At 35.9% G+C, this 27577-nt stretch overlaps 5 protein-coding genes and 1 long non-coding RNA gene across 10 annotated transcripts in view; 4 read left to right on the top strand and 2 right to left on the bottom strand.

Annotated features, from left to right (window-relative positions):
* LOC142226005 (putative ATP-dependent RNA helicase DDX43) overlaps nucleotides 1-27577 on the top strand; it is a 247474-nt gene that overhangs the window by 173304 nt on the left and 46593 nt on the right. The window lies entirely within an intron of this gene.
* On the bottom strand, nucleotides 1526-2583 carry LOC142225998 (putative ATP-dependent RNA helicase DDX43). Of its 3 annotated transcripts, XM_075295854.1 has the most exons (4): nucleotides 2459-2582; nucleotides 2277-2402; nucleotides 2042-2185; nucleotides 1526-1959 (listed from the first exon to the last, which is right to left on the bottom strand). In XM_075295854.1, exons 2-4 carry the CDS (start codon nucleotides 2323-2325, stop codon nucleotides 1652-1654), a joined length of 501 nt encoding a protein of 166 aa, XP_075151969.1. In that variant the 5' UTR covers nucleotides 2326-2402; nucleotides 2459-2582; the 3' UTR covers nucleotides 1526-1651. The 3 variants fall into 3 exon arrangements, with proteins under 3 accessions (XP_075151969.1, XP_075151971.1, XP_075151970.1); XM_075295856.1 differs by lacking the exon at nucleotides 2277-2402 and having other exon boundaries at nucleotides 2459-2583; XM_075295855.1 differs by lacking the exon at nucleotides 2459-2582 and having other exon boundaries at nucleotides 2277-2442.
* On the bottom strand, nucleotides 4991-6047 carry LOC142225999 (putative ATP-dependent RNA helicase DDX43). 2 transcript variants are annotated; one of them, XM_075295857.1, is made up of 4 exons: nucleotides 5924-6047; nucleotides 5742-5867; nucleotides 5507-5650; nucleotides 4991-5424 (listed from the first exon to the last, which is right to left on the bottom strand). In XM_075295857.1, the coding sequence occupies exons 2-4, from the start codon at nucleotides 5788-5790 to the stop codon at nucleotides 5117-5119; spliced, it is 501 nt and encodes a 166-aa protein (XP_075151972.1). In that variant the 5' UTR covers nucleotides 5791-5867; nucleotides 5924-6047; the 3' UTR covers nucleotides 4991-5116. The 2 variants fall into 2 exon arrangements, with proteins under 2 accessions (XP_075151972.1, XP_075151973.1); XM_075295858.1 differs by lacking the exon at nucleotides 5742-5867.
* Nucleotides 8251-9338, top strand: LOC142223707 (uncharacterized). Its single transcript, XR_012718865.1, has 2 exons — nucleotides 8251-8593; nucleotides 8685-9338. It is a non-coding gene; the product is annotated as an uncharacterized LOC142223707 (long non-coding RNA).
* On the top strand, nucleotides 22801-24060 carry LOC142223708 (uncharacterized). The gene is made up of 2 exons (XM_075293561.1): nucleotides 22801-23078; nucleotides 23170-24060. Exons 1-2 carry the CDS (start codon nucleotides 23030-23032, stop codon nucleotides 23319-23321), a joined length of 201 nt encoding a protein of 66 aa, XP_075149676.1. The 5' UTR covers nucleotides 22801-23029; the 3' UTR covers nucleotides 23322-24060.
* On the top strand, nucleotides 25938-27342 carry LOC142223710 (uncharacterized). The gene is made up of 2 exons (XM_075293562.1): nucleotides 25938-26222; nucleotides 26314-27342. Exons 1-2 carry the CDS (start codon nucleotides 26174-26176, stop codon nucleotides 26463-26465), a joined length of 201 nt encoding a protein of 66 aa, XP_075149677.1. The 5' UTR covers nucleotides 25938-26173; the 3' UTR covers nucleotides 26466-27342.

Genomic DNA, 27577 nt, shown 5'->3' on the forward strand with positions numbered 1-27577 from the left:
GACCGTTCCTGGCTTCCATGGTAGAATCTATGTTCTGCCCCCCAGTGGAAAACTTGGAATCAGGGATATCTTCGTTCAAAAACACTGTTGGAACTCATGACATACATCAAAATGTAGGTAATGACCTCCACTTTGATGTCCCATTAGCGAAATTTTGAACGAAGTCCGTTCTTGGCTTCCATGGTAGAATCTATGTTCTGTCCCCAATGGAAAACTTGGAATCAGGGATATCTTCGTCCAAAAACACTGTTGGAACTCATGGCATACATCAAAATGTAGGTATTGACCTCCACTTTGATGTCCCATTAGCGGAATTTTGAACGATGTCCGTTCCTGGCTTCCATGGTAGAATCTATGTTCTGTCCCCAATGGAAAACTTGGAATCAGGGATATCTTCGTTCAAAAACACTGTTGGAGCACATGGCGTACATCAAAATGTAGGTAATGACTTCCACTTTGATGTCCCATAACCAGAATTTTGAACGAAGATCCTTCCTAGCTTCCATGATAGAATCTATCTACTAACCCTTAGTGGAAAAAATGTAATCGCTATTGCAGATATTACATCTGGTGAAGAAAAAAATCGTATAGCAACTGTCTCACGTGCCCTGGCCATAGACGATATAACCCATGTCATCAATTTCCAATTGTGATTTCAATTATTTTGTATGTGATTTTCAACAAAAATCATGAATCCAATTACCAAATTGTAGCCGTCGTGAAATTAATTTCAAATATTTTTGGATGAAGATATCTCAGAATCCATTTTTTTCACTACATAGATGAAGGTGGGTAAAAAAACAATATGATTTTAACTTATAAATTCAATTCATTTATTATTATTAAAATATTTTAAAAATTTTTAATTTTGTTAAAATATATATTTGGTTTTAATCTGGAATGAAAAAACTCCAGATGTTTTTATTTGAGTTTTATTTAACCTTAACCTTTTATCAAAAAATTGGAAGACAAAATCTTTAAGTCAACAAACTATTAAAAATGTAATTAAGCAATCAATTTAAAACACAGTCAATTAAATTTTTAATTGAATCAATTAAAAAATTAATTGAAATTTTCTTATGAAATCAATTAATTTTTTAATCAAGTATTTTTTTATGTCCAATTAAAAAAGTATATAAATTAAATTAAAAAAGTAACATAAAGAAATTTTGTTTAGTTTTAATTCATAAACTCGAATGGAATGAGATTCTCTTTACATTTGTTTATACAAATCTAAAACTTTCATTTTAAGGTCTGTACTATGTTCGGTTTTCCCGTTGAAATTTTCGTGGTTACTTCATTAAAATAGTTTAATTTGAAGAAGATAATTAAATTTAATTAATGCGCATTTTATTTTTTTATCGAGATTTCGTCAAGCTTTAGCAGAATTATGTTTGTTTTCATTTACAATTTTGATTATTTTAGAAAAAGTAATCGAGAAAATAAAATGATTTTCAACTCGAACATAGTACCCACCTTTAACAGCAAAAATGTTACTACATACATATTTTAATAAAAAATCACCTTTAACGTTACTAATGAATATGTAATAGATTTTTATGGAATCAATAAAAATGTTTGTGCTAATTCATAGGTCGTTTGGAAGATTTTCCATGTTATTTATTACCACTACGACCGCCATAACTAACGCCTACTCTACCACATTGCGTTCGATTAATTTTATGTGCTTCTTCAGCACAGCGTTCTTTGGTTTTAGCAAAAGGTTCAGCCATGGTCGGGAGTCAGATGGTATATCCTGACCAGCTTCTTCAGGTATAGGAATTAATTCCGATGCTATGCCCCAATCGGATCGAGTTCTATAACTAAATATAGCACTGTTACTGTATTCTTCGATATTTCGGAACTGGAAATTGATGACATGGGTTATATCTACTGTGACCAGGTCACATGAGGCGATATCAGTTGCTATAAGATTGTTTACTTCACCAGAGATAATATCTGCAATAGCGAAATAGAATTTTTCATTCTTTTCAACAATTTCGATTGTTTGCTCGACCAAAACCAATGATACATCAAGCACCGGTATGGGATTGTTCAAATAACCGTCGGTAAAATGTCGGACTCCTAGCACTTGTCATTACAGGTTGTTTATCGGGCCGTATATCCAATGATATCTTCCGAATCTGAGGGTCAAAACCCATATCCAAAATACGATGAGCTTCATCTAAAAATGGATAAGCAATAGTGGCTGTGTCAATAACATTCGCTTGTACAATTTAAACGATCAGGAGTGCAGATAATAATTTCCATACTACCTCCAACACATCCAATTTGTTCACGGCGATTGCCTTCTCCATAAATCATATTCCTGAATGAATTCTGTTGTTCCCTTCTTTCTCAATTTGCATGCCAATTCACGTATTGGCGCCAAAACGCTATGGCTGTGGAATATTTTGATGTACAACATAGCGAACAATAAAAACACTAATATGTTTACCATTTCTGTTTGTGCTGTACCGTGAGATCTTCATTTTTAATAAAATAATAAATAAAATTATTTTATTATTCTAAATTTTGAACGACAACAAACCAATCCACCGGAGTTGCCACAACTTTCGAATTTCATTGTTACCAAGTTTTCTTCATGAATGCATTTTTATTGAAAATAATTGAACCTTCACATTAAGAAACATTCTCAATGTGATCTAAAGGTGTCAAAAATGGAAACCGGGATATCTTCGTCCAAAAACACTCTCGCAGCACATGGCGTACATCAAAATGTAGGTAATGACTTCCACATTGATGTGCCGTAAGCAGAATTTTGAACGGAGTCCGTTTCTGACTTCTATGGTAGAATCTATGTTCTGCCCCCAGTGGAAAACTTAGAATCAGGGATATCTTCGTTAAAAAACACTGTTGGAACACATGACATACATCAAAATGTAGGTAATGACCTCCACTTTGATGTCCCATTAGCGGAATTGTGAACGAAGTCCGTTCCTGGCTTCCATGGTAGAATCTATGTTCTGCCCCCCAGTGGAAAACTTGGAATCAGGGATATGTTCGTTCAAAAACACTGTTGGAACTCATGACATACATCAAAATGTAGGTAATGACCTCCACTTTGATGTCCCATTAGCGAAATTTTGAACGAAGTCCGTTCCTGGCTTCCATGATAAAATTTATGTTCTGCCCAACCCAGTGGAAAACTTGGAATCAGAGATATCTTCGTTCAAAAACACTGTTGGAACACATGACATACATAAAAATGTGGGTAATGACCTCCACTTTGATGTCCCATTAGCGGAATTTTGAACGATGTCCGTTCCTGGCTTCCATGGCAGAATCTATATTCTGCCCCCAGTGGAAAACTTGGAATCAGGGATATCTTCGTTCAAAAACACTGTTGGAACTCATGACATACATCAAAATGTAGGTAATGACCTCCACTTTGATGTCCCATTAGCGAAATTTTGAACGAAGTCCGTTCCTGGCTTCCATGGTAAAATGTATGTTCTACCCGCCCAGTGGAAAACTTGGAATCAGAGATATCTTCGTTCAAAAACACTGTTGGAACACATGACATACATCAAAATGTGGGTAATGACCTCCACTTTGATGTCCCAATAGCGGAATTTTGAACGAAGTCCGTTCTTCGCTTCCATGGTAGAATCTATGTTCTGTCCCCAATGGAAAACTTGGAATCAGGGATATCTTCGTCCAAAAACACTGTTGGAACTCATGGCATACATCAAAATGTGGGTAATGACCTCCACTTTGATGTCCCATTAGCGGAATTTGGAACGAAGTCCGTTCTTGGCTTCCATGGTAGAATCTATATTCTGCCCCACCCAGTGGAAAACTTGGAATCAGGGATATCCTCGTTCAAAAACACTGTTGGAGCACATGGCGTACATCAAAATGTAGGTAATGACTTCCACTTTGATGTCCCATAACCAGAATTTTGAACGAAGATCCTTCCTAGCTTCCATGATAGAATCTATCTATTAACCCTTAGTGGAAAAAATGTAATCGCTATTGCAGATATTACATCTGATGAAGAAAAAAATCTTATAGCAACTGCCTCACGTGCCCTGGCCATAGACGATATAACCCATGTCATCAATTTCCAATTGTGATTTCAATTATTTTTGTATTTGATTTTCAGCTTATTACAAAAATCATGAATCCAATTACCAAATTGTAGCCGTCGTGAAATTAATTTCAAATATTTTTGGATGAAGATATCTCAGAATCCATTTTTTTCACTACATATGAAGGTGGGTAAAAAAACAATATGATTTTAACTTATAAATTCAATTCGTTTATTATTATTAAAATATTTTAAATATTTTTAATTTTATTAAAATATATATTTGGTTTTAATCTGGAATGAAAAAACTCCAGATGTTTTTATTTGAGTTTTATTTAACCTTAACCTTTTGTCAAAAAATTGGAAGACAAAATCTTTAAGTCAACAAACTATTAAAAATGTAATTAATCAATCAATTTTTTAATCAAATTTAAAACACAGTCAATTAAATTTTTAATTGAATCAATTAAAAAATTAATTGAAATTTTCTTATGAAATCAATTAATTTTTTAATCAAGCATTTTTTTATGTCCAATTAAAAAAGTATATAAATTAAATTAAAAAAGTAACATAAAGAAATTTTGTTTAGTTTTAATACATAACTCGAATGGAAGGAGATTCTCTTTACATTTGTTTATACAAATCTAAAACTTTAATTTTAAGGTCTGTACTATGTTCGGTTTTCCCGTTGAAATATTCGTGGTTACTTCATTAAAATAGTTTAATTTGAAGAAGATAATTAAATTTAATTGATGCGCATTTTATTTTTTTATCGAGATTTCGTCAAGCTTTAGCAGAATTATGTTTGTTTTCATTTACAATTTTGATTATTTTAGAAAAAGTAATCGAGAAAATAAAATGATTTTCAACTCGAACATAGTACCCACCTTTAACAGCAAAAATGTTACTACATACATATTTTAATAAAAAATCACCTTTAACGTTACTAATGAATATGTAATAGATTTTTATGGAATCAATAAAAATGTTTGTGCTAATTCATAGGTCGTTTGGAAGATTTTCCATGTTATTTATTACCACTACGACCGCCATAACTAACGCCTACTCTACCACATTGCGTTCGATTAATTTTATGTGCTTCTTCAGCACAGCGTTCTTTGGTTTTAGCAAAAGGTTCAGCCATGGTCGGGAGTCAGATGGTATATCCTGACCAGCTTCTTCAGGTATAGGAATTAATTCCGATGCTATGCCCCAATCGGATCGAGTTCTATAACTAAATATAGCACTGTTACTGTATTCTTCGATATTTCGGAACTGGAAATTGATGACATGGGTTATATCTACTGTGACCAGGTCACATGAGGCGATATCAGTTGCTATAAGATTGTTTACTTCACCAGAGATAATATCTGCAATAGCGAAATAGAATTTTTCATTCTTTTCAACAATTTCGATTGTTTGCTCGACCAAAACCAATGATACATCACGCACCGGTATGGGATTGTTCAAATAACCGTCGGTAAAATGTCGGACTCCTAGCACTTGTCATTACAGGTTGTTTATCGGGCCGTATATCCAATGATATCTTCCGAATCTGAGGGTCAAAACCCATATCCAAAATACGATGAGCTTCATCTAAAAATGGATAAGCAATAGTGGCTGTGTCAATAACATTCGCTTGTACAATTTAAACGATCAGGAGTGCAGATAATAATTTCCATACTACCTCCAACACATCCAATTTGTTCACGGCGATTGCCTTCTCCATAAATCATATTCCTGAATGAATTCTGTTGTTCCCTTCTTTCTCAATTTGCATGCCAATTCACGTATTGGCGCCAAAACGCTATGGCTGTGGAATATTTTGATGTACAACATAGCGAACAATAAAAACACTAATATGTTTACCATTTCTGTTTGTGCTGTACCGTGAGATCTTCATTTTTAATAAAATAATAAATAAAATTATTTTATTATTCTAAATTTTGAACGACAACAAACCAATCCACCGGAGTTGCCACAACTTTCGAATTTCATTGTTACCAAGTTTTCTTCATGAATGCATTTTTATTGAAAATAATTGAACCTTCACATTAAGAAACATTCTCAATGTGATCTAAAGGTGTCAAAAATGGAAACCGGGATATCTTCGTCCAAAAACACTCTCGCAGCACATGGCGTACATCAAAATGTAGGTAATGACTTCCACATTGATGTGCCGTAAGCAGAATTTTGAACGGAGTCCGTTTCTGACTTCTATGGTAGAATCTATGTTCTGCCCCCCAGTGGAAAACTTAGAATCAGGGATATCTTCGTTAAAAAACACTGTTGGAACACATGACATACATCAAAATGTAGGTAATGACCTCCACTTTGATGTCCCATTAGCGGAATTGTGAACGAAGTCCGTTCCTGGCTTCCATGGTAGAATCTATGTTCTGCCCCCAGTGGAAAACTTGGAATCAGGGATATGTTCGTTCAAAAACACTGTTGGAACTCATGACATACATCAAAATGTAGGTAATGACCTCCACTTTGATGTCCCATTAGCGAAATTTTGAACGAAGTCCGTTCCTGGCTTCCATGATAAAATTTATGTTCTGCCCAACCCAGTGGAAAACTTGGAATCAGAGATATCTTCGTTCAAAAACACTGTTGGAACACATGACATACATAAAAATGTGGGTAATGACCTCCACTTTGATGTCCCATTAGCGGAATTGTGAACGAAGTCCGTTCCTGGCTTCCATGGTAGAATCGTTCCAAATTCCGCTAATGGGACATCAAAGTGGAGGTCATTACCTACATTTTGATGTATGTGATGAGTTCCAACAGTGTTTTTGAACGAAGATATCCCTGATTCCAAGTTTTCCACTGGGGGCAGAACATAGATTCTACCATGGAAGCCAAGAACGGACTTCGTTCAAAATTCCGCTAATGGGACATCAAAGTGGAGGTCATTACCCATATTTTGATGTATGTCATGTGTTCCAACAGTGTTTTTGAACGAAGATATCTCTGATTCCAAGTTTTCCACTGCCCGGGTAGAACATAAATTTTACCATGGAAGCCAGGAACGCACTTCGTTCAAAATTTCGCTAATGGGACATCAAAGTGGAGGTCATTACCTACATTTTGATGTATGTCATGAGTTCCAACAGTGTTTTTGAACGAAGATATCCCTGATTCCAAGTTTTCCACTGGGGGCAGAACATAAATTTTATCATGGAAGGCAGGAACGGCCTTCGTTCAAAATTCCGCTAATGGTACATGAAAGTAGAGGTCATTACCTACATTTTGATGTATGTCATGTGTTCCAACAGTGTTTTTTAACGAAGATATCCCTGATTCCAAGTTTTCCACTGGGTTTGGCAGAACATAAATTTTATCATGGAAGGCAGGAACGGACTTCGTTCAAAATTTCGATAATGGGACATCAAAGTGGAGGTCATTACCTACATTTTGATGTATGTCATGAGTTCCAACAGTGTTTTTGAACGAAGATATCCCTGATTCCAAGTTTTCCACTGGGGGGCAGAACATAGATTCTACCATGGAAGGCAGGAACGGACTTCGTTCAAAATTCCGCTAATGGTACATGAAAGTGGAGGTCATTACCTACATTTTGATGTATGTCATGAGTTCCAACAGTGTTTTTGAACGAAGATATCCCTGATTCCAAGTTTTCCACTGGGGGGCAGAACATAGATTCTACCATGGAAGCCAGGAACGGTCTTCGTTCACAATTCCGCTAATGGGATATCAAAGTGGAGGTCATTACCCACATTTTGATGTATGTCATTTGTTCCAACAGTGTTTTTGAACGAAGATATCCCTGATTCCAAGTTTTCCACTTGGGGGCAGAACATAGATTCTACCATGGAAGGCAGGAACGGACTTCGTTCAAAATTCCGCTAATGGGACATCAAAGTGGAGGTCATTAGCTACATTTTGATGTATGTCATGTGTTCCAACAGTGTTTTTTAACGAAGATATCCCTGATTCTAAGTTTTCCACTGGGGGGGGCAGAACATAGATTCTACCATAGAAGTCAGAAACGGACTCCGTTCAAAATTCTGCTTACGGCACATCAAAGTGGAAGTCATTACCTACATTTTGATGTACGCCATGTGCTCCAAGAGTGTTTTTGGACGAAGATATCCCGGTTTCCATTTTTGACACCTTTAGATCACATTGAGAATGTTTCTTAATGTGAAGGTTCAATTATTTTCAATAAAAATGCATTCATGAAGAAAACTTGGTAACAATGAAATTCGAAAGTTGTGGCAACTCCGGTGGATTGGTTTGTTGTCGTTCATAATTTAGAATAATAAAATAATTTTATTTATTATTTTATTAAAAATGAAGATCTCACGGTACAGCACAAACAGAAATGATAAACAAATTAGTGTTTTTATTGTTCGCTATGTTGTACATCAAAATATTCCACAGCCATAGCGTTTTGGCGCCAATACGTGAATTGGCATGCAAATTGAGAAAGAAGGGAACAACAGAATTCATTCAGGAATATGATTTATGGAGAAGGCAATCGCCGTGAACAAATTGGATGTGTTGGAGGTAGTATGGAAATTATTATCTGCACTCCTGATCGTTTAAATTGTACAAGCGAATGTTATTGACACAGCCACTATTACTTATCCATTTTTAGATGAAACTCATCGTATTTTGGATATGGGTTTTGACCCTCAGATTCGGAAGATATCATTGGATATACGGCCCGATAAATAACCCGTAATGACAAGTGCTAGGAGTCCGACATTTTACCGACGGTTATTTGAACAATCCCATACCGGTGCGTGATGTATCATTGGATTTGGTCGAGCAAACAATCGAAATTGTTGAAAAGAATGAAAAATTCTATTTCGCTATTGCAGATATTATCTCTGGTGAAGTAAACAATCTTATAGCAACTGATATCGCCTCATGTGACCTGGTCATAGAAGATGTAACCCATGTCATCAATTTCCAGTTCCGAAATATCGAAGAATACAGTAACAGTGCTATATTTAGTTATAGAACTCGATCCGATTGGGGCATAGCATCGGAATTAATTCCTATACCTGAAGAAGCTGGTCAGGATATACCATCTGACTCCCGACCATGGCTGAACCTTTTGCTAAAACCAAAGAACGCTGTGCTGAAGAAGCACATAATCGAACGCAATGTGGTAGAGTAGGCGTTAGTTATGGCGGTCGTAGTGGTAATAAATAACATGGAAAATCTTCCAAACGACCTATGAATTAGCACAAACATTTTTATTGATTCCATAAAAATCTATTACATATTCATTAGTAACGTTAAAGGTGATTTTTTATTAAAATATGTATGTAGTAACATTTTTGCTGTTAAAGGTGGGTACTATGTTCGAGTTGGAAATCATTTTATTTTCTCGATTACTTTTTCTAAAATAATCAAAATTGTAAATGAAAACAAACATAATTCTGCTAAAGCTTGACGAAATCTCGATAAAAAATAAAATGCGCATCAATTAAATTTAATTATCTTCTTCAAATTAAACTATTTTAATGAAGTAACCACGAAAATTTCAACGGGAAAACCGAACATAGTACAGACCTTAAAATGAAAGTTTTAGATTTGTATAAACAAATGTAAAGAGAATCTCCTTCCATTCGAGTTTATGAATTAAAACTAAACAAAATTTCTTTATGTTACTTTTTTAATTTAATTTATATACTTTTTTAAATTGGACATAAAAAAATACTTGATTATATAATTAATTGATTTCATAAGAAAATTTCAATTAATTTTTTTAATTGATTCAATTAAAAATTTAATTGACTGTGTTTTAAATTTGATTAAAAAATTGATTGATTAATTACATTTTTAATAGTTTGTTGACTTAAAGATTTTGTCTTCCAATTTTTTGACAAAAGGTTAAGGTTAAATAAAACTCAAATAAAAACATCTGGAGTTTTTTCATTCCAGATTAAAACCAAATATATATTTTAACAAAATTAAAAATGTTTAAAATATTTTAATAATAATAAATGAATTGAATTTATAAGTTAAAATCATATTGTTTTTTTACCCACCTTCATCTATGTAGTGAAAAAAATGGATTCTGAGATATCTTCATCCAAAAATATTTGAAATTAATTTCACGACGGCTACAATTTGGTAATTGGATTCATGATTTTTTGTAATAAGCTGAAAATCAAATACAAAAATAATTGAAATCACAATTGGAAATTGATGACATGGGTTATATCGTCTATGGCCAGGGCACGTGAGACAGTTGCTATAAGATTTTTTTCTTCACCAGATGCAATATCTGCAATAGCGATTACATTTTTTCCACTAAGGGTTAGTAGATAGATTCTATCATGGAAGCTAGGAAGGATCTTCGTTCAAAATTATGGTTATGGGACATCAAAGTGGAAGTCATTACCTACATTTTGATGTACGCCATGTGCTCCAACAGTGTTTTTGAACGAGGCTATCCCTGATTCCAAGTTTTCCACTGGGGGTGGGGGCAGAATATAGATACCATGGAAGCCAGGAACGAACATCGTTCAAAATTCCGCTAATGGGACATCAAAGTGGAGGTCAATACCTACATTTTGATGTATGCCATGAGTTCCAACAGTGTTTTTGGACGAAGATATCCCTGATTCCAAGTTTTCCACTGGGGGGCAGAACATAGATTCTACCATGGAAGGCAGGAACGGACTTCGTTCAAAATTCCGCTAATGGTACATGAAAGTGGAGGTCATTACCTACATTTTGATGTATGTCATGTGTTCCAACAGTGTTTTTGAACGAAGATATCTCTGATTCCAAGTTTTCCACTGCCCGGGTAGAACATAAATTTTACCATGGAAGCCAGGAACGCACTTCGTTCAAAATTTCGCTAATGGGACATCAAAGTGGAGGTCATTACCTACATTTTGATGTATGTCATGAGTTCCAACAGTGTTTTTGAACGAAGATATCCCTGATTCCAAGTTTTCCACTGGGGGCAGAACATAAATTTTATCATGGAAGCCAGGAACGGTCTTCGTTCACAATTCCGCTAATGGGATATCAAAGTGGAGGTCATTACCCACATTTTGATGTATGTCATGTGTTCCAACAGTGTTTTTGAACGAAGATATCTCTGATTCCAAGTTTTCCACTGGGTTGGGCAGAACATAAATTTTATCATGGAAGGCAGGAACAGACTTCGTTCAAAATTTCGCTAATGGGACATCAAAGTGGAGGTCATTACCTACATTTTGATGTATGTCATGAGTTCCAACAGTGTTTTTGAACGAAGATATCCCTGATTCCAAGTTTTCCACTGGGGGGCAGAACATAGATTCTACCATGGAAGGCAGGAACGGACTTCGTTCAAAATTCCGCTAATGGGACATCAAAGTGGAGGTCATTAGCTACATTTTGATGTATGTCATGTGTTCCAACAGTGTTTTTTAACGAAGATATCCCTGATTCTAAGTTTTCCACTGGGGGGGGGGCAGAACATAGATTCTACCATAGAAGTCAGAAACGGACTCCGTTCAAAATTCTGCTTACGGCACATCAAAGTGGAAGTCATTACCTACATTTTGATGTACGCCATGTGCTCCAAGAGTGTTTTTGGACGAAGATATCCCGGTTTCCATTTTTGACACCTTTAGATCACATTGAGAATGTTTCTTAATGTGAAGGTTCAATTATTATCAATAAAAATGCATTCATGAAGAAAACTTGGTAACAATGAAATTCGAAAGTTGTGGCAACTCCGGTGGATTGGTTTGTTGTCGTTCATAATTTAGAATAATAAAATAATTTTATTTATTATTTTATTAAAAATGAAGATCTCACGGTACAGCACAAACAGAAATGGTAAACATATTAGTGTTTTTATTGTTCGCTATGTTGTACATCAAAATATTCCACAGCCATAGCGTTTTGGCGCCAATACGTGAATTGGCATGCAAATTGAGAAAGGAGGGAACAACAGAATTCATTCAGGAATATGATTTATGGAGAAGGCAATCGCCGTGAACAAATTGGATGTGTTGGAGGTAGTATGGAAATTATTATCTGCACTCCTGATCGTTTAAATTGTATAAGCGAATGTTATTGACACAGCCACTATTACTTATCCATTTTTAGATGAAGCTCATCGTATTTTGGATATGGGTTTTGACCCTCAGATTCGGAAGATGGTTAGGTTAGGTTAGGTTAAAGTGGCAGCCCGTTTAAGATTCAGGCTCACTTAGACTATTCAGTCCATTGTGATACCACATTAACTAAAAGTACCTATCTTGATTATTTTTCTTTGTTGAACCAACCAGATTGTTCCAAAAACATTAGCAGACTGCTTAAGTTAACGTTTTCCAGATCCGCCAGTAATCTGAAGCTATATGCTCCTAAAAGTTGCTTGCGCTTTACACAAAATGCAGGACACTCACACAAGTGGTGTTTAATTGATTCTTTTTCCTCCGCATCATGACAGCTCATACAATAGTCATTATACTTCGCGCCAATAGTTTTTGCAAAATCTCCTATCAGGCAGCGACCCGTTATAGCAGATATCAGGAGTGATATCTGACGTCTCGAGAACATTAGCATATCTAGTGTGCGGTTTAAGTTGAAATGGGGCCATATTTGCTTGGTGTCGTTACAACCCTTGCAATTCTCCCATCGAACATTTGCCATCATAACAGCCTTCTCACGCAGCATGAGCTTGCAGGTAGCTAGGGGCATACCAACAAATTCTAGTTCCCCTGGAATATGTAAGGTAGTTCCTAGCCTTGCCAACTCATCGGCTTCGCAGTTCCCCGGTATGTTCCTATGGCCAGGCACCCATATTAGGTGAATATTGTACTGCTCAGCCATCTCATTGAGAGATTTGCGACAATCGATGGCCGTTTTCGAGTTGAGGAACACAGAGTCCAAGGATTTTATTGCAGGTTGACTGTCTGAGTATATATTAATGCCCACATTTTTTGGAACATTACTTCTCAGCCAATTCGCCACCTCTCTTATTGCTAATATTTCAGCCTGAAAAACACTACAGTGATTAGGTAATCTTTTCGCTATTTGAAGTTCCAAATCATTAGAATATACTCCGAAACCCACTTGTCCATCCAATTTGGAGCCATCAGTGTAGAAATCTATATATTCTTTATTCCCCGGGGTCTGTGTGCACCACGCCTCACTGTTGGGGATTAGAGTCTCAAACTTTTTGTCGAAAAGTGGACTCGCCAAGGTGTAATCCACTACGTTAGGCACATCTGACATTGTTTTGAGGACAGAACTGTGACCGTAACCTTTTTCCGACCACAGCGATAGTTCGCGCAACCGCACAGCCGTTGTTGCAGCTGACTGTTTGGCCAAAATGTCTAAAGGCAATAGATGCAGCATGACATTAAGGGAATTTGTTCCTGTCTTGCTGAATGCGCCTGAAATACACATACACGCCATACGCTGAACTTTATCTAAACCAGTCGGTTTCTGAAGTGCCGGCCACCAGACTACAACACCATATAGCATTATAGGTCTAACCACTGCCGTGTATAGCCAATGCACAATTTTTGGTTTTAGTCCCCACTTTTTTCCTATTGCCTTTTTGCACGAGTACAAAGCTACAGTTGCCTTCCTCGCCCTTTCTTCAATATTAAGCTTAAAGTTCAGCTTCCTGTCCAAAATAACGCCAAGGTATTTTGCACAATCACCAAAGGGAATTTCAATACCCCCTAAGGAAATAGGCCTAACCGTGGGAGTTTTGCGATCTTTGCAGTACATGACTAATTCTGTCTTTGCGGGATTTACCCCAAGACCATTGTCTTTCGCCCATTTTTCAGTCATCCGGAGGGCCCTCTGAATAATATCTCTGATTGTGGATGGGAATTTTCCCCTGACTGCCAGAGCTACATCATCTGCGTATGCCACCACTTTTATCCTTTCTTTTTCTAGAGTAACCAGAAGGCTATTTATAGCAACATTCCAAAGAAGAGGTGATAGAACTCCTCCTTGGGGAGTGCCTCTGTTCACATACTTTTGTATGTTTGCTTGTCCCAGTGTGGCTGAAATACGTCTCTTCATTAGCAGTTCGTCTAACAGCCTGAGTATACATGGATCAACATTCAGAGTTGTCAGTCCATTTAATATCGAGCTCGGATGGACATTATTGAACGCCCCTTCGATGTCTAGAAACGCCACGATTGTGTATTCTTTGACAGATAGTGAGCTTCGAGTATGCATGCTGTCGTTTCGAGAACAAACTTGAATCGATGCTAGTTCTAAGATAAATATCTATCATCCTCTCCAGAGTCTTAAGTAGGAATGAGGATAAGCTGATTGGTCGGAAATCCTTCGCCCTCGAGTGAGAGGCTTTTCCCGCTTTAGGTATGAAGACGACTTTTGTTTCCCTCCACTTTCCTGGGATATATGATACATCCTTTATATATCACCGACAACCAGGGGATAATTTTGTCAGTTACAGCTTGTAACTCCGCCGGAGTAATTCCATCAGGTCCAGGGGATTTGAATGGTCCAAAGCTATTTAGCGCCCATCTTATTCTAGTTTCCGATACAATTTCCTCGACAGGAAACGACCGCTGAGCAACTGTGGCACCGCCAGTACATGGTTCAACCGTCTGATTTCCAGGAAAATGTGTGTCCAATAGTACCTTCAGCGTCTCCTCACTGGACGTTGTCCAATTGCCCTCCGATGTTTTAATGAAACCTGGAGCGGAGTTGGTGGATGCTAGAACCTTCCGTAGTCTGGAAGCCTCGGACGTATTCTCAATACTGCTGCAGTAAGCATTCCAAGAGTTATGCTGAGCCTTTCTCAGTTCTCGCTTGTATCCTCTCAGAATCTTCTTGTAAGCGTCCCAGTCCTCAGAAGCTCTGGTGGACTTTGCCTTGTTAAAGAGCTTCCTGCAGGATTTCCTCATATTACTTAATTCCGTAGACCACCATGGTGGTCGATGTTTCCCCCTTGGCTTTCCTCTAGGGCATGCAGCTTTCAGTGAGATGTTGAAGGCCTTAGTAATCCGCTCCACTGCGTATTCGATATCTTGCACATTTCTCATATTTGTCTCTGGTATTTCCGGTATCATCATATTGAACGATTCCCTATACCTATTCCAGTCAGCTTTCCTTGCATTTGGCGGAAATATGGTCTTGGTGGTATGAGCATCAAATTTGAAACTGATGTAGCGATGATCTGAGAAGCTGTGTTCACTTAAAACATGCCACTCAGATATCATTTCATTCAGTTCTTGCGAGGCCAAGGTGATGTCCAAAACCTCTTGCCTGTTTTTAGTGACAAAGGTTGGGACATCTCCCTTGTTGCAAACTACCAGATTAGTACGCAAAATAAACTCTATTAGCGACTCTCCCCTTGCATTAGTATCACTACTTCCCCATATACTATGATGTGCATTCGCATCGCATCCCATAATGAGTTTCGTCTTTGTTTTCCGTGACTCCTCCACTAAGGTCTTAACGGCATATGGAGGCATCTCCCTGTCATGTCCCATGTAGACCGAAGATACCCAATATTTGCATTTGGCTATTTCTAAACTGGCAACGACAGTGTCTGTATTGCACATTGAAGGAAGCAGAAACAAGTTGAGCTCGTTTTTAGCAATTATACAGGCTCGATTTACATCATTACCAGTATACTGCAATAATTTGAACCCCGGAGTACTTAATTCACATATTTTGTTTTTATAAACATATGGTTCTTGAATAAGAACTATATCTATGTCCCCTTTCATCAGGAGAACTTTTAAGGCAGCACATGCAGCCTTACAATGATGAAGATTTATCTGGAGGATCCGTAGGACCATCGAGATTTTCAACAACCGTCACATCAGCCGCTTCAATCGAGTCATCAAGAATGTCCTCTTCAGAGATATCGGTGACTCTCGCAATAACCATAGGTTCAACTTTGGTGAGTTCTGAGGCAGTAGAAGCCTCCTCACGCATACGGTATCTATCCATGTCTTCAAATGTCTTGGTATCCCCCTCGACTTCGCAAGAGGATCCGCTTACTTCTGATTCAGACAGAGGCTTGTCCATTTCTGAATCCTTTAGCTGATCGTTTTTATACACCTTCATTTGGATATAATGAAAGCCATAACATACACGGCCCTGGGACTTTGCTAGATGTGGCAAAGACTGAGTGTTCAATATAAACACTGCATGCCGTCTTGGCCCATCCACTTCATCCAAACGGCCAACCTTCCAATCAGCTGTTGGAAGATCTGGATTGCATTGTTTCAGTCTATTTAAAACAGATTCAGGGTCAGGAGGGTTTGCAGGTATCCACGCATGTGCTCTTGGTCTAGCCGGTATGTCTTTCTTCTCGACTAACTCTAGAGCAGCTCCTTCCCAAACTTCACCAATTAGTATCAGAGCAGCTTTAAAACATTCTATAGACCTCTGGTCCTCAAATGCGACTAGCTTAAATCGTCCTTGATACCAACCAGCCTCTTGGTGTCGAGGATCTGGGCCGGGAAACTTTTCCAGCACCTGTGAGTAGACGCCAGACAAAGCATTCTCAATTTCCCCCCATTTGTGCTTTGGAACCATACCGTCCAATGCTCCTTTATTTATGATAGCCATCACAAGGCTGTCTTTAGCAACTGAGGCAAACGATCGTTGATCCCTTTTGGAGGATGGCAGCTCATCCGGTGATCGTTCCCTTTTTCCAGCCTCAAGAATTCCTTGAGCCCATTTTAAGGAATCGCTTTATTTAGCCGACAACGTGCTTGGGTCGACTGATCCTAATTTCTTTAGGATAAACAAAGCATTTCTGCGTTCTTTGAATCTCTTTCGTGAGGGATTACCTCCTTTTGATACCGTTACCTTGGAAAAGGTCCGACTTGTCAAATTGTCGCCACCTGTCGACCCGTCTACAGGTCGACTAATTGGGCCTAACTCTTGGTCATTGCCCAAATCTATAACTCCAGTCGATACTCGTCCACTGGGCCCTGAAGTTAGCAACCCAGTGGATGTCTTTGAATTTCTCTGCATGGTGGCCTAATATCCCACCACACTTGAAATTCGTAGTAGGTACTTATTACGATGATTTCATCCGCTATTAAAAAACACGTCCGTTCCGTTCGACGGTTGAAATATGGGTTCGGAAGATATCATTGGATATACGGCCCGATAAACAACCCGTAATGACAAGTGCTAGGAGTCCGACATTTTACCGACGGTTATTTGAACAATCCCATACCGGTGCGTGATGTATCATTGGATTTGGTCGAGCAAACAATCGAAATTGTTGAAAAGAATGAAAAATTCTATTTCGCTATTGCAGATATTATCTCTGGTGAAGTAAACAATCTTATAGCAACTGATATCGCCTCATGTGACCTGGTCATAGAAGATGTAACCCATGTCATCAATTTCCAGTTCCGAAATATCGAAGAATACAGTAACAGTGCTATATTTAGTTATAGAACTCGATCCGATTGGGGCATAGCATCGGAATTAATTCCTATACCTGAAGAAGCTGGTCAGGATATACCATCTGACTCCCGACCATGGCTGAACCTTTTGCTAAAACCAAAGAACGCTGTGCTGAAGAAGCACATAAATTTAATCGAACGCAATGTGGTAGAGTAGGCGTTAGTTATGGCGGTCGTAGTGGTAGTAAATAACATGGAAAATCTTCCAAACGACCTATGAATTAGCACAAACATTTTTATTGATTCCATAAAAATCTATTACATATTCATTAGTAACGTTAAAGGTGATTTTTTATTAAAATATGTATGTAGTAACATTTTTGCTGTTAAAGGTGGGTACTATGTTCGAGTTGAAAATCATTTTATTTTCTCGATTACTTTTTCTAAAATAATCAAAATTGTAAATGAAAACAAACATAATTCTGCTAAAGCTTGACGAAATCTCGATAAAAAATAAAATGCGCATCAATTAAATTTAATTATCTTCTTCAAATTAAACTATTTTAATGAAGTAACCACGAAAATTTCAACGGGAAAACCGAACATAGTACAGACCTTAAAATGAAAGTTTTAGATTTGTATAAACAAATGTAAAGAGAATCTCCTTCCATTCGAGTTTATGAATTAAAACTAAACAAAATTTCTTTATGTTACTTTTTTAATTTAATTTATATACTTTTTTAATTGGACATAAAAAAAAAATACTTGATTAAAAAATTAATTGATTTCATAAGAAAATTTCAATTAATTTTTTAATTGATTCAATTAAAAATTTAATTGACTGTGTTTTAAATTTGATTAAAAAATTGATTGATTAATTACATTTTTAATAGTTTGTTGACTTAAAGATTTTGTCTTCCAATTTTTTGACAAAAGGTTAAGGTTAAATAAAACTCAAATAAAAACATCTGGAGTTTTTTCATTCCAGATTAAAACCAAATATATATTTTAATAAAATTAAAAATATTTAAAATATTTTAATAATAATAAATGAATTGAATTTATAAGTTAAAATCATATTGTTGTTTTTTACCCACCTTCATCTATGTAGTGAAAAAAATGGATTCTGAGATATCTTCATCCAAAAATATTTGAAATTAATTTCACGACGGCTACAATTTGGTAATTGGATTCATGATTTTTGTAATAAGTTGAAAATCAAATACAAAAATAATTGAAATCACAATTGGAAATTGATGACATGGGTTATATCGTCTATGGCCAGGGCACGTGAGGCAGTTGCTATAAGATTTTTTTCTTCATCAGATGTAATATCTGCAATAGCGATTACATTTTTTCCACTAAGGGTTAGTAGATAGATTCTATCATAGAAGCTAGGAAGGATCTTCGTTCAAAATTCTGGTTATGGGACATCAAAGTGGAAGTCATTACCTACATTTTGATGTACGCCATGTGCTCCAACAGTGTTTTTGAACGAGGATATCCCTGATTCCAAGTTTTCCACTGGGGGGCAGAATATAGATTCTACCATGGAAGCCAAGAACGGACTTCGTTCAAAATTCCGCTAATGGGACATCAAAGTGGAGGTCATTACCCACATTTTGATGTATGCCATGAGTTCCAACAGTGTTTTTGGACGAAGATATCCCTGATTCCAAGTTTTCCATTGGGGACAGAACATCGATTCTACCATGGAAGCCAAGAACGGACTTCGTTCAAAATTCCGCTATTGGGACATCAAAGTGGAGGTCATTACCTACATTTTGATGTATGTCATGAGTTCCAACAGTGTTTTTGAACGAAGATATCCCTGATTCCAAGTTTTCCACTGGGTTGGGCAGAACATAGATTCTACCATGGAAGGCAGGAACGGACTTCGTTCAAAATTTCGCTAATGGTACATCAAAGTGGAGGTCATTACCTACATTTTGATGTATGTCATGAGTTCCAACAGTGTTTTTGAACGAAGATATCCCTGATTCCAAGTTTTCCACTGGGTTGGGCAGAACATAGATTCTACCATGGAAGGCAGGAACGGACTTCGTTCAAAATTTCGCTAATGGTACATCAAAGTGGAGGTCATTACCTACATGTTGATGTATGTCATGAGTTCCAACAGTGTTTTTGAACGAAGATATATCTGATTCCAAATTTTCCACAGGGTTGGAGGTAGTATGGAAATTATTATCTGCACTCCTGATCGTTTAAATTGTACAAGCGAATGTTATTGACACAGCCACTATTACTTATCCATTTTTAGATGAAGCTCATCGTATTTTGGATATGGGTTTTGACCCTCAGATTCGGAAGATATCATTGGATATACGGCCCGATAAACAACCCGTAATGACAAGTGCTAGGAGTCCGACATTTTACCGACGGTTATTTGAACAATCCCATACCGGTGCGTGATGTATCATTGGATTTGGTCGAGCAAACAATCGAAATTGTTGAAAAGAATGAAAAATTCTATTTCGCTATTGCAGATATTATCTCTGGTGAAGTAAACAATCTTATAGCAACTGATATCGCCTCATGTGACCTGGTCATAGAAGATGTAACCCATGTCATCAATTTCCAGTTCCGAAATATCGAAGAATACAGTAACAGTGCTATATTTAGTTATAGAACTCGATCCGATTGGGGCATAGCATCGGAATTAATTCCTATACCTGAAGAAGCTGGTCAGGATATACCATCTGACTCCCGACCATGGCTGAACCTTTTGCTAAAACCAAAGAACGCTGTGCTGAAGAAGCACATAAATTTAATCGGACGCAATGTGGTAGAGTAGGCGTTAGTTATGGCGGTCGTAGTGGTAGTAAATAACATGGAAAATCTTCCAAACGACCTATGAATTAGCACAAACATTTTTATTGATTCCATAAAAATCTATTACATATTCATTAGTAACGTTAAAGGTGATTTTTTATTAAAATATGTATGTAGTAACATTTTTGCTGTTAAAGGTGGGTACTATGTTCGAGTTGAAAATCATTTTATTTTCTCGATTACTTTTTCTAAAATAATCAAAATTGTAAATGAAAACAAACATAATTCTGCTAAAGCTTGACGAAATCTCGATAAAAAATAAAATGCGCATCAATTAAATTTAATTATCTTCTTCAAATTAAACTATTTTAATGAAGTAACCACGAAAATTTCAACGGGAAAACCGAACATAGTACAGACCTTAAAATGAAAGTTTTAGATTTGTATAAACAAATGTAAAGAGAATCTCCTTCCATTCGAGTTTATGAATTAAAACTAAACAAAATTTCTTTATGTTACTTTTTTAATTTAATTTATATACTTTTTTAATTGGACATAAAAAAAATACTTGATTAAAAAATTAATTGATTTCATAAGAAAATTTCAATTAATTTTTTAATTGATTCAATTAAAAATTTAATTGACTGTGTTTTAAATTTGATTAAAAAATTGATTGATTAATTACATTTTTAAACAACAAACTAGACTTAAAGATTTTGTCTTCCAATTTTTTGACAAAAGGTTAAGGTTAAATAAAACTCAAATAAAAACATCTGGAGTTTTTTCATTCCAGATTAAAACCAAATATATATTTTAATAAAATTAAAAATATTTAAAATATTTTAATAATAATAAATGAATTGAATTTATAAGTTAAAATCATATTGTTGTTTTTTACCCACCTTCATCTATGTAGTGAAAAAATGGATTCTGAGATATCTTCATCCAAAAATATTTGAAATTAATTTCACGACGGCTACAATTTGGTAATTGGATTCATGATTTTTGTAATAAGTTGAAAATCAAATACAAAAATAATTGAAATCACAATTGGAAATTGATGACATGGGTTATATCGTCTATGGCCAGGGCACGTGAGGCAGTTGCTATAAGATTTTTTTCTTCATCAGATGTAATATCTGCAATAGCGATTACATTTTTTCCACTAAGGGTTAGTAGATAGATTCTATCATAGAAGCTAGGAAGGATCTTCGTTCAAAATTCTGGTTATGGGACATCAAAGTGGAAGTCATTACCTACATTTTGATGTACGCCATGTGCTCCAACAGTGTTTTTGAACGAGGATATCCCTGATTCCAAGTTTTCCACTGGGGGGCAGAATATAGATTCTACCATGGAAGCCAAGAACGGACTTCGTTCAAAATTCCGCTAATGGGACATCAAAGTGGAGGTCATTACCCACATTTTGATGTATGCCATGAGTTCCAACAGTGTTTTTGGACGAAGATATCCCTGATTCCAAGTTTTCCATTGGGGACAGAACATAGATTCTACCATGGAAGCCAAGAACGGACTTCGTTCAAAATTCCGCTATTGGGACATCAAAGTGGAGGTCATTACCTACATTTTGATGTATGTCATGAGTTCCAACAGTGTTTTTGAACGAAGATATCCCTGATTCCAAGTTTTCCACTGGGTTGGGCAGAACATAGATTCTACCATGGAAGGCAGGAACGGACTTCGTTCAAAATTTCGCTAATGGTACATCAAAGTGGAGGTCATTACCTACATTTTGATGTATGTCATGAGTTCCAACAGTGTTTTTGAACGAAGATATCCCTGATTCCAAGTTTTCCACTGGGTTGGGCAGAACATAGATTCTACCATGGAAGGCAGGAACGGACTTCGTTCAAAATTTCGCTAATGGTACATCAAAGTGGAGGTCATTACCTACATGTTGATGTATGTCATGAGTTCCAACAGTGTTTTTGAACGAAGATATATCTGATTCCAAATTTTCCACAGGGTTGGGCAGAACATAAATTTTATCATGGAAGGCAGGAACGGACTTCGTTCAAAATTTCGCTAATGGGACATCAAAGTGGTGGTCATTACCTACATTTTGATGTATGTCATGAGTTCCAACAGTGTTTTTGAACGAATATATCCCTGATTCCAAGTTTTCCACTGGGGGGCAGAACATAGATTCTACCATGGAAGGCAGGAACGGACTTCGTTCAAAATTCCGCTAATGGTACATCAAAGTGGAGGTCATTACCTACATTTTGATGTATGTCATGTGTTCCAACAGTGTTTTTTAACGAAGATATCCCTGATTCTAAGTTTTCCACTGGGGGCAGAACATAAATTCTACCATAGAAGTCAGAAACGGACTCCGTTCAAAATTCTGCTTACGGCACATCAAAGTGGAAGTCTGTACCTACATTTTGATGTACGCCATGTGCTCCAAGAGTGTTTTTGGACGAAGATATCCCGGTTTCCATTTTTGACACCTTTAGATCACATTGAGAATGTTTCTTAATGTGAAGGTTCAATTATTTTCAATAAAAATGCATTCATGAAGAAAACATGGTAAAAATGAAATTCGAAAGTTGTGGCAACTCCGGTGGATTGGTTTGTTGTCGTTCAAAATTTAGAATAATTAAATAATTTTATTTATTATTTTATTAAAAATGAAGATCTCACGGTACAGCACAAACAGAAATGGTAAACATATTAGTGTTTTTATTGTTCGCTATGTTGTACATCAAAATATTCCACAGCCATAGCGTTTTGGCGCCAAAACGTGAATTGACATGCAAATTGAGAAAGAAGGGAACAACAGAATTCATTCAGGAATATGATTTATGGAGAAGGCAATCGCCGTGAACAAATTGGATGTGTTGGAGGTAGTATGGAAATTATTATCTGCACTCCTGATCGTTTAAATTGTACAAGCGAATGTTATTGACACAGCCACTATTGCTTATCCATTTTTAGATGAAGCTCATCGTATTTTGGATATGGGTTATGACCCTCAGATTCGGAAGATATCATTGGATATACGGCCCGATAAACAACCTGTAATGACAAGTGCTAGGAGTCCGACATTTTACCGACGGTTATTTGAACAATCCCATACCGGTGCGTGATGTATCATTGGATTTGGTCGAGCAAACAATCGAAATTGTTGAAAAGAATGAAAAATTCTATTTCGCTATTGCAGATATTATCTCTGGTGAAGTAAACAATCTTATAGCAACTGATATCGCCTCATGTGACCTGGTCATAGAAGATGTAACCCATGTCATCAATTTCCAGTTCCGAAATATCGAAGAATACAGTAACAGTGCTATATTTAGTTATAGAACTCGACCCGATTGGGGCATAGCATCGGAATTAATTCCTATACCTGAAGAAGCTGGTCAGGATATACCATCTGACTCCCGACCATGGCTGAACCTTTTGCTAAAACCAAAGAACGCTGTGCTGAAGAAGCACAAAATTAATCGAACGCAATGTGGTAGAGTAGGCGTTAGTTATGGCGGTCGTAGTGGTAGTAAATAACATGGAAAATCTTCCAAACGACCTATGAATTAGCACAAACATTTTTATTGATTCCATAAAAATCTATTACATATTCATTAGTAACGTTAAAGGTGATTTTTTATTAAAATATGTATGTAGTAACATTTTTGCTGTTAAAGGTGGGTACTATGTTCGAGTTTAAAATTATTTTATTTTCTCGATTACTTTTTCTAAAATAATCAAAATTGTAAATGAAAACAAACATAATTCTGCTAAAGCTTGACGAAATCTCGATAAAAAAATAAAATGCGCATCAATTAAATTTAATTATCTTCTTCAAATTAAACTATTTTAATGAAGTAACCACGAAAATTTCAACGGGAAAACCGAACATAGTACAGACCTTAAAATGAAAGTTTTAGATTTGTATAAACAAATGTAAAGAGAATCTCATTCCATTCGAATTTATGAATTAAAACTAAACAAAATTTCTATATGTTACTTTTTTAATTTAATTTATATACTTTTTTAATTGGACATAAAAAAATACTTGATTAAAAAATTAATTGATTTCATAAGAAAATTTCAATTAATTTTTTAATTGATTCAATTAAAAATTTAGTTGACTGTTTTAAATTTGATTAAAAAATTGATTTATTAATTACATTTTTAATAGTTTGTTGACTTAAAGATTTTGTCTTCCAATTTTTTGATAAAAGGTTAAGGTTAAATAAAACTCAAATAAAAACATCTGGAGTTTTTTCATTCCAGATTAAAACCAAATATATTATTTAACAAAATTAAAAATTTTTAAAATATTTTAATAATAATAAATGAATTGAATTTATAAGTTAAAATCATATTGTTTTTTTACCCACCTTCATCTATGTAGTGAAAAAAATGGATTCTGAGATATCTTCATCCAAAAATATTTGAAATTAATTTCACGACGGCCACAATTTGGTAATTGGATTCATGATTTTTGTAATAAGTTGAAAATCAAATACAAAAATAATTGAAATCACAACTGGAAATTGATGACATGGGTTATATCGTCTATGGCCAGGGCACGTGGGACAGTTGCTATAAGATTTTTTTCTTCACCGGATGTAATATCTGCAATAGCGATTACATTTTTTCCACTAAGGGTTAGTAGATAGATTCTATCATGGAAGCTAGGAAGGATCTTCGTTCAAAATTCTGGTTATGGGACATCAAAGTGGAAGTCATTACCTACATTTTGATGTACGCCATGTGCTCCAACAGTGTTTTTGAACGAGGATATCCCTGATTCCAAGTTTTCCACTGGGGGTGGGGGGGCAGAATATAGATTCTACCATGGAAGCCAGGAACGGACATCGTTCAAAATTCCGCTAATGGGACATCAAAGTGGAGGTCAATACCTACATTTTGATGTATGCTATGAGTTCCAACAGTGTTTTTGGACGAAGATATCCCTGATTCCAAGTTTTCCATTGGGGACAGAACATAGATTCTACCATGGAAGCCAAGAACGGACTTCGTTCAAAATTCCGCTAATGGGACATCAAAGTGGAGGTCATTGCCCACATTTTGATGTATGTCATGTGTTCCAACAGTGTTTTTGAACGAAGATATCTCTGATTCCAAATTTTCCACAGGGTTGGGCAGAACATAAATTTTATCATGGAAAGCAGGAACGGACTTCGTTCAAAATTTCGCTAATGGGACATCAAAGTGGTGGTCATTACCTACATTTTGATGTATGTCATGAGTTCCAACAGTGTTTTTGAACGAATATATCCCTGATTCCAAGTTTTCCACTGGGGGGCAGAACATAGATTCTACCATGGAAGGCAGGAACGGACTTCTTTCAAAATTCCGCTAATGGGACATCAAAGTGGAGGTCATTACCTACATTTTGATGTATGTCATGTGTTCCAACAGTGTTTTTTAACGAAGATATCCCTGATTCTAAGTTTTCCACTGGGGGGCAGAACATAGATTCTACCATAGAAGTCAGAAACGGACTCCGTTCAAAATTCTGCTTACGGCACATCAAAGTGGAAGTCTTTACCTACATTTTGATGTACGCCATGTGCTCCAAGAGTGTTTTTGGACGAAGATATCCCGGTTTCCATTTTTGACACCTTTAGATCACATTGAGAATGTTTCTTAATGTGAAGGTTCAATTATTTTCAATAAAAATGCATTCATGAAGAAAACATGGTAAAAATGAAATTCGAAAGTTGTGGCAACTCCGGTGGATTGGTTTGTTGTCGTTCAAAATTTAGAATAATAAAATAATTTTATTTATTATTTTATTAAAAATGAAGATCTCACGGTACAGCACAAACAGAAATGGTAAACATATTAGTGTTTTTATTGTTCGCTATGTTGTACGTCAAAATATTCCACAGCCATAGCGTTTTGGCGCCAAAACGTGAATTGACATGCAAATTCAGAAAGAAGGGAACAACAGAATTCATTCAGGAATATGATTTATGGAGAAGGCAATCGCCGTGAACAAATTGGATGTGTTGGAGGTAGTATGGAAATTATTATCTGCACTCCTGATCGTTTAAATTGTACAAGCGAATGTTATTGACACAGCCACTATTGCTTATCCATTTTTAGATGAAGCTCATCGTATTTTGGATATGGGTTATGACCCTCAGATTCGGAAGATATCATTGGATATACGGCCCGATAAACAACCTGTAATGACAAGTGCTAGGAGTCCGACATTTTACCGACGGTTATTTGAACAATCCCATACCGGTGCGTGATGTATCATTGGATTTGGTCGAGCAAACAATCGAAATTGTTGAAAAGAATGAAAAATTCTATTTCGCTATTGCAGATATTATCTCTGGTGAAGTAAACAATCTTATAGCAACTGATATCGCCTCATGTGACCTGGTCATAGAAGATGTAACCCATGTCATCAATTTCCAGTTCCGAAATATCGAAGAATACAGTAACAGTGCTATATTTAGTTATAGAACTCGACCCGATTGGGGCATAGCATCGGAATTAATTCCTATACCTGAAGAAGCTGGTCAGGATATACCATCTGACTCCCGACCATGGCTGAACCTTTTGCTAAAACCAAAGAACGCTGTGCTGAAGAAGCACAAAATTAATCGAACGCAATGTGGTAGAGTAGGCGTTAGTTATGGCGGTCGTAGTGGTAGTAAATAACATGGAAAATCTTCCAAACGACCTATGAATTAGCACAAACATTTTTATTGATTCCATAAAAATCTATTACATATTCATTAGTAACGTTAAAGGTGATTTTTTATTAAAATATGTATGTAGTAACATTTTTGCTGTTAAAGGTGGGTACTATGTTCGAGTTTAAAATTATTTTATTTTCTCGATTACTTTTTCTAAAATAATCAAAATTGTAAATGAAAACAAACATAATTCTGCTAAAGCTTGACGAAATCTCGATAAAAAAATAAAATGCGCATCAATTAAATTTAATTATCTTCTTCAAATTAAACTATTTTAATGAAGTAACCACGAAAATTTCAACGGGAAAACCGAACATAGTACAGACCTTAAAATGAAAGTTTTAGATTTGTATAAACAAATGTAAAGAGAATCTCATTCCATTCGAGTTTATGAATTAAAACTAAACAAAATTTCTATATGTTACTTTTTTAATTTAATTTATATACTTTTTTAATTGGACATAAAAAAATACTTGATTAAAAAATTAATTGATTTCATAAGAAAATTTCAATTAATTTTTTAATTGATTCAATTAAAAATTTAGTTGACTGTTTTAAATTTGATTAAAAAATTGATTTATTAATTACATTTTTAATAGTTTGTTGACTTAAAGATTTTGTCTTCCAATTTTTTGATAAAAGGTTAAGGTTAAATAAAA

This window comes from Haematobia irritans, chromosome 2, assembly GCF_050003625.1.
Source record: "Haematobia irritans isolate KBUSLIRL chromosome 2, ASM5000362v1, whole genome shotgun sequence".
NCBI classification, from domain to species: domain Eukaryota; kingdom Metazoa; phylum Arthropoda; class Insecta; order Diptera; family Muscidae; genus Haematobia; species Haematobia irritans.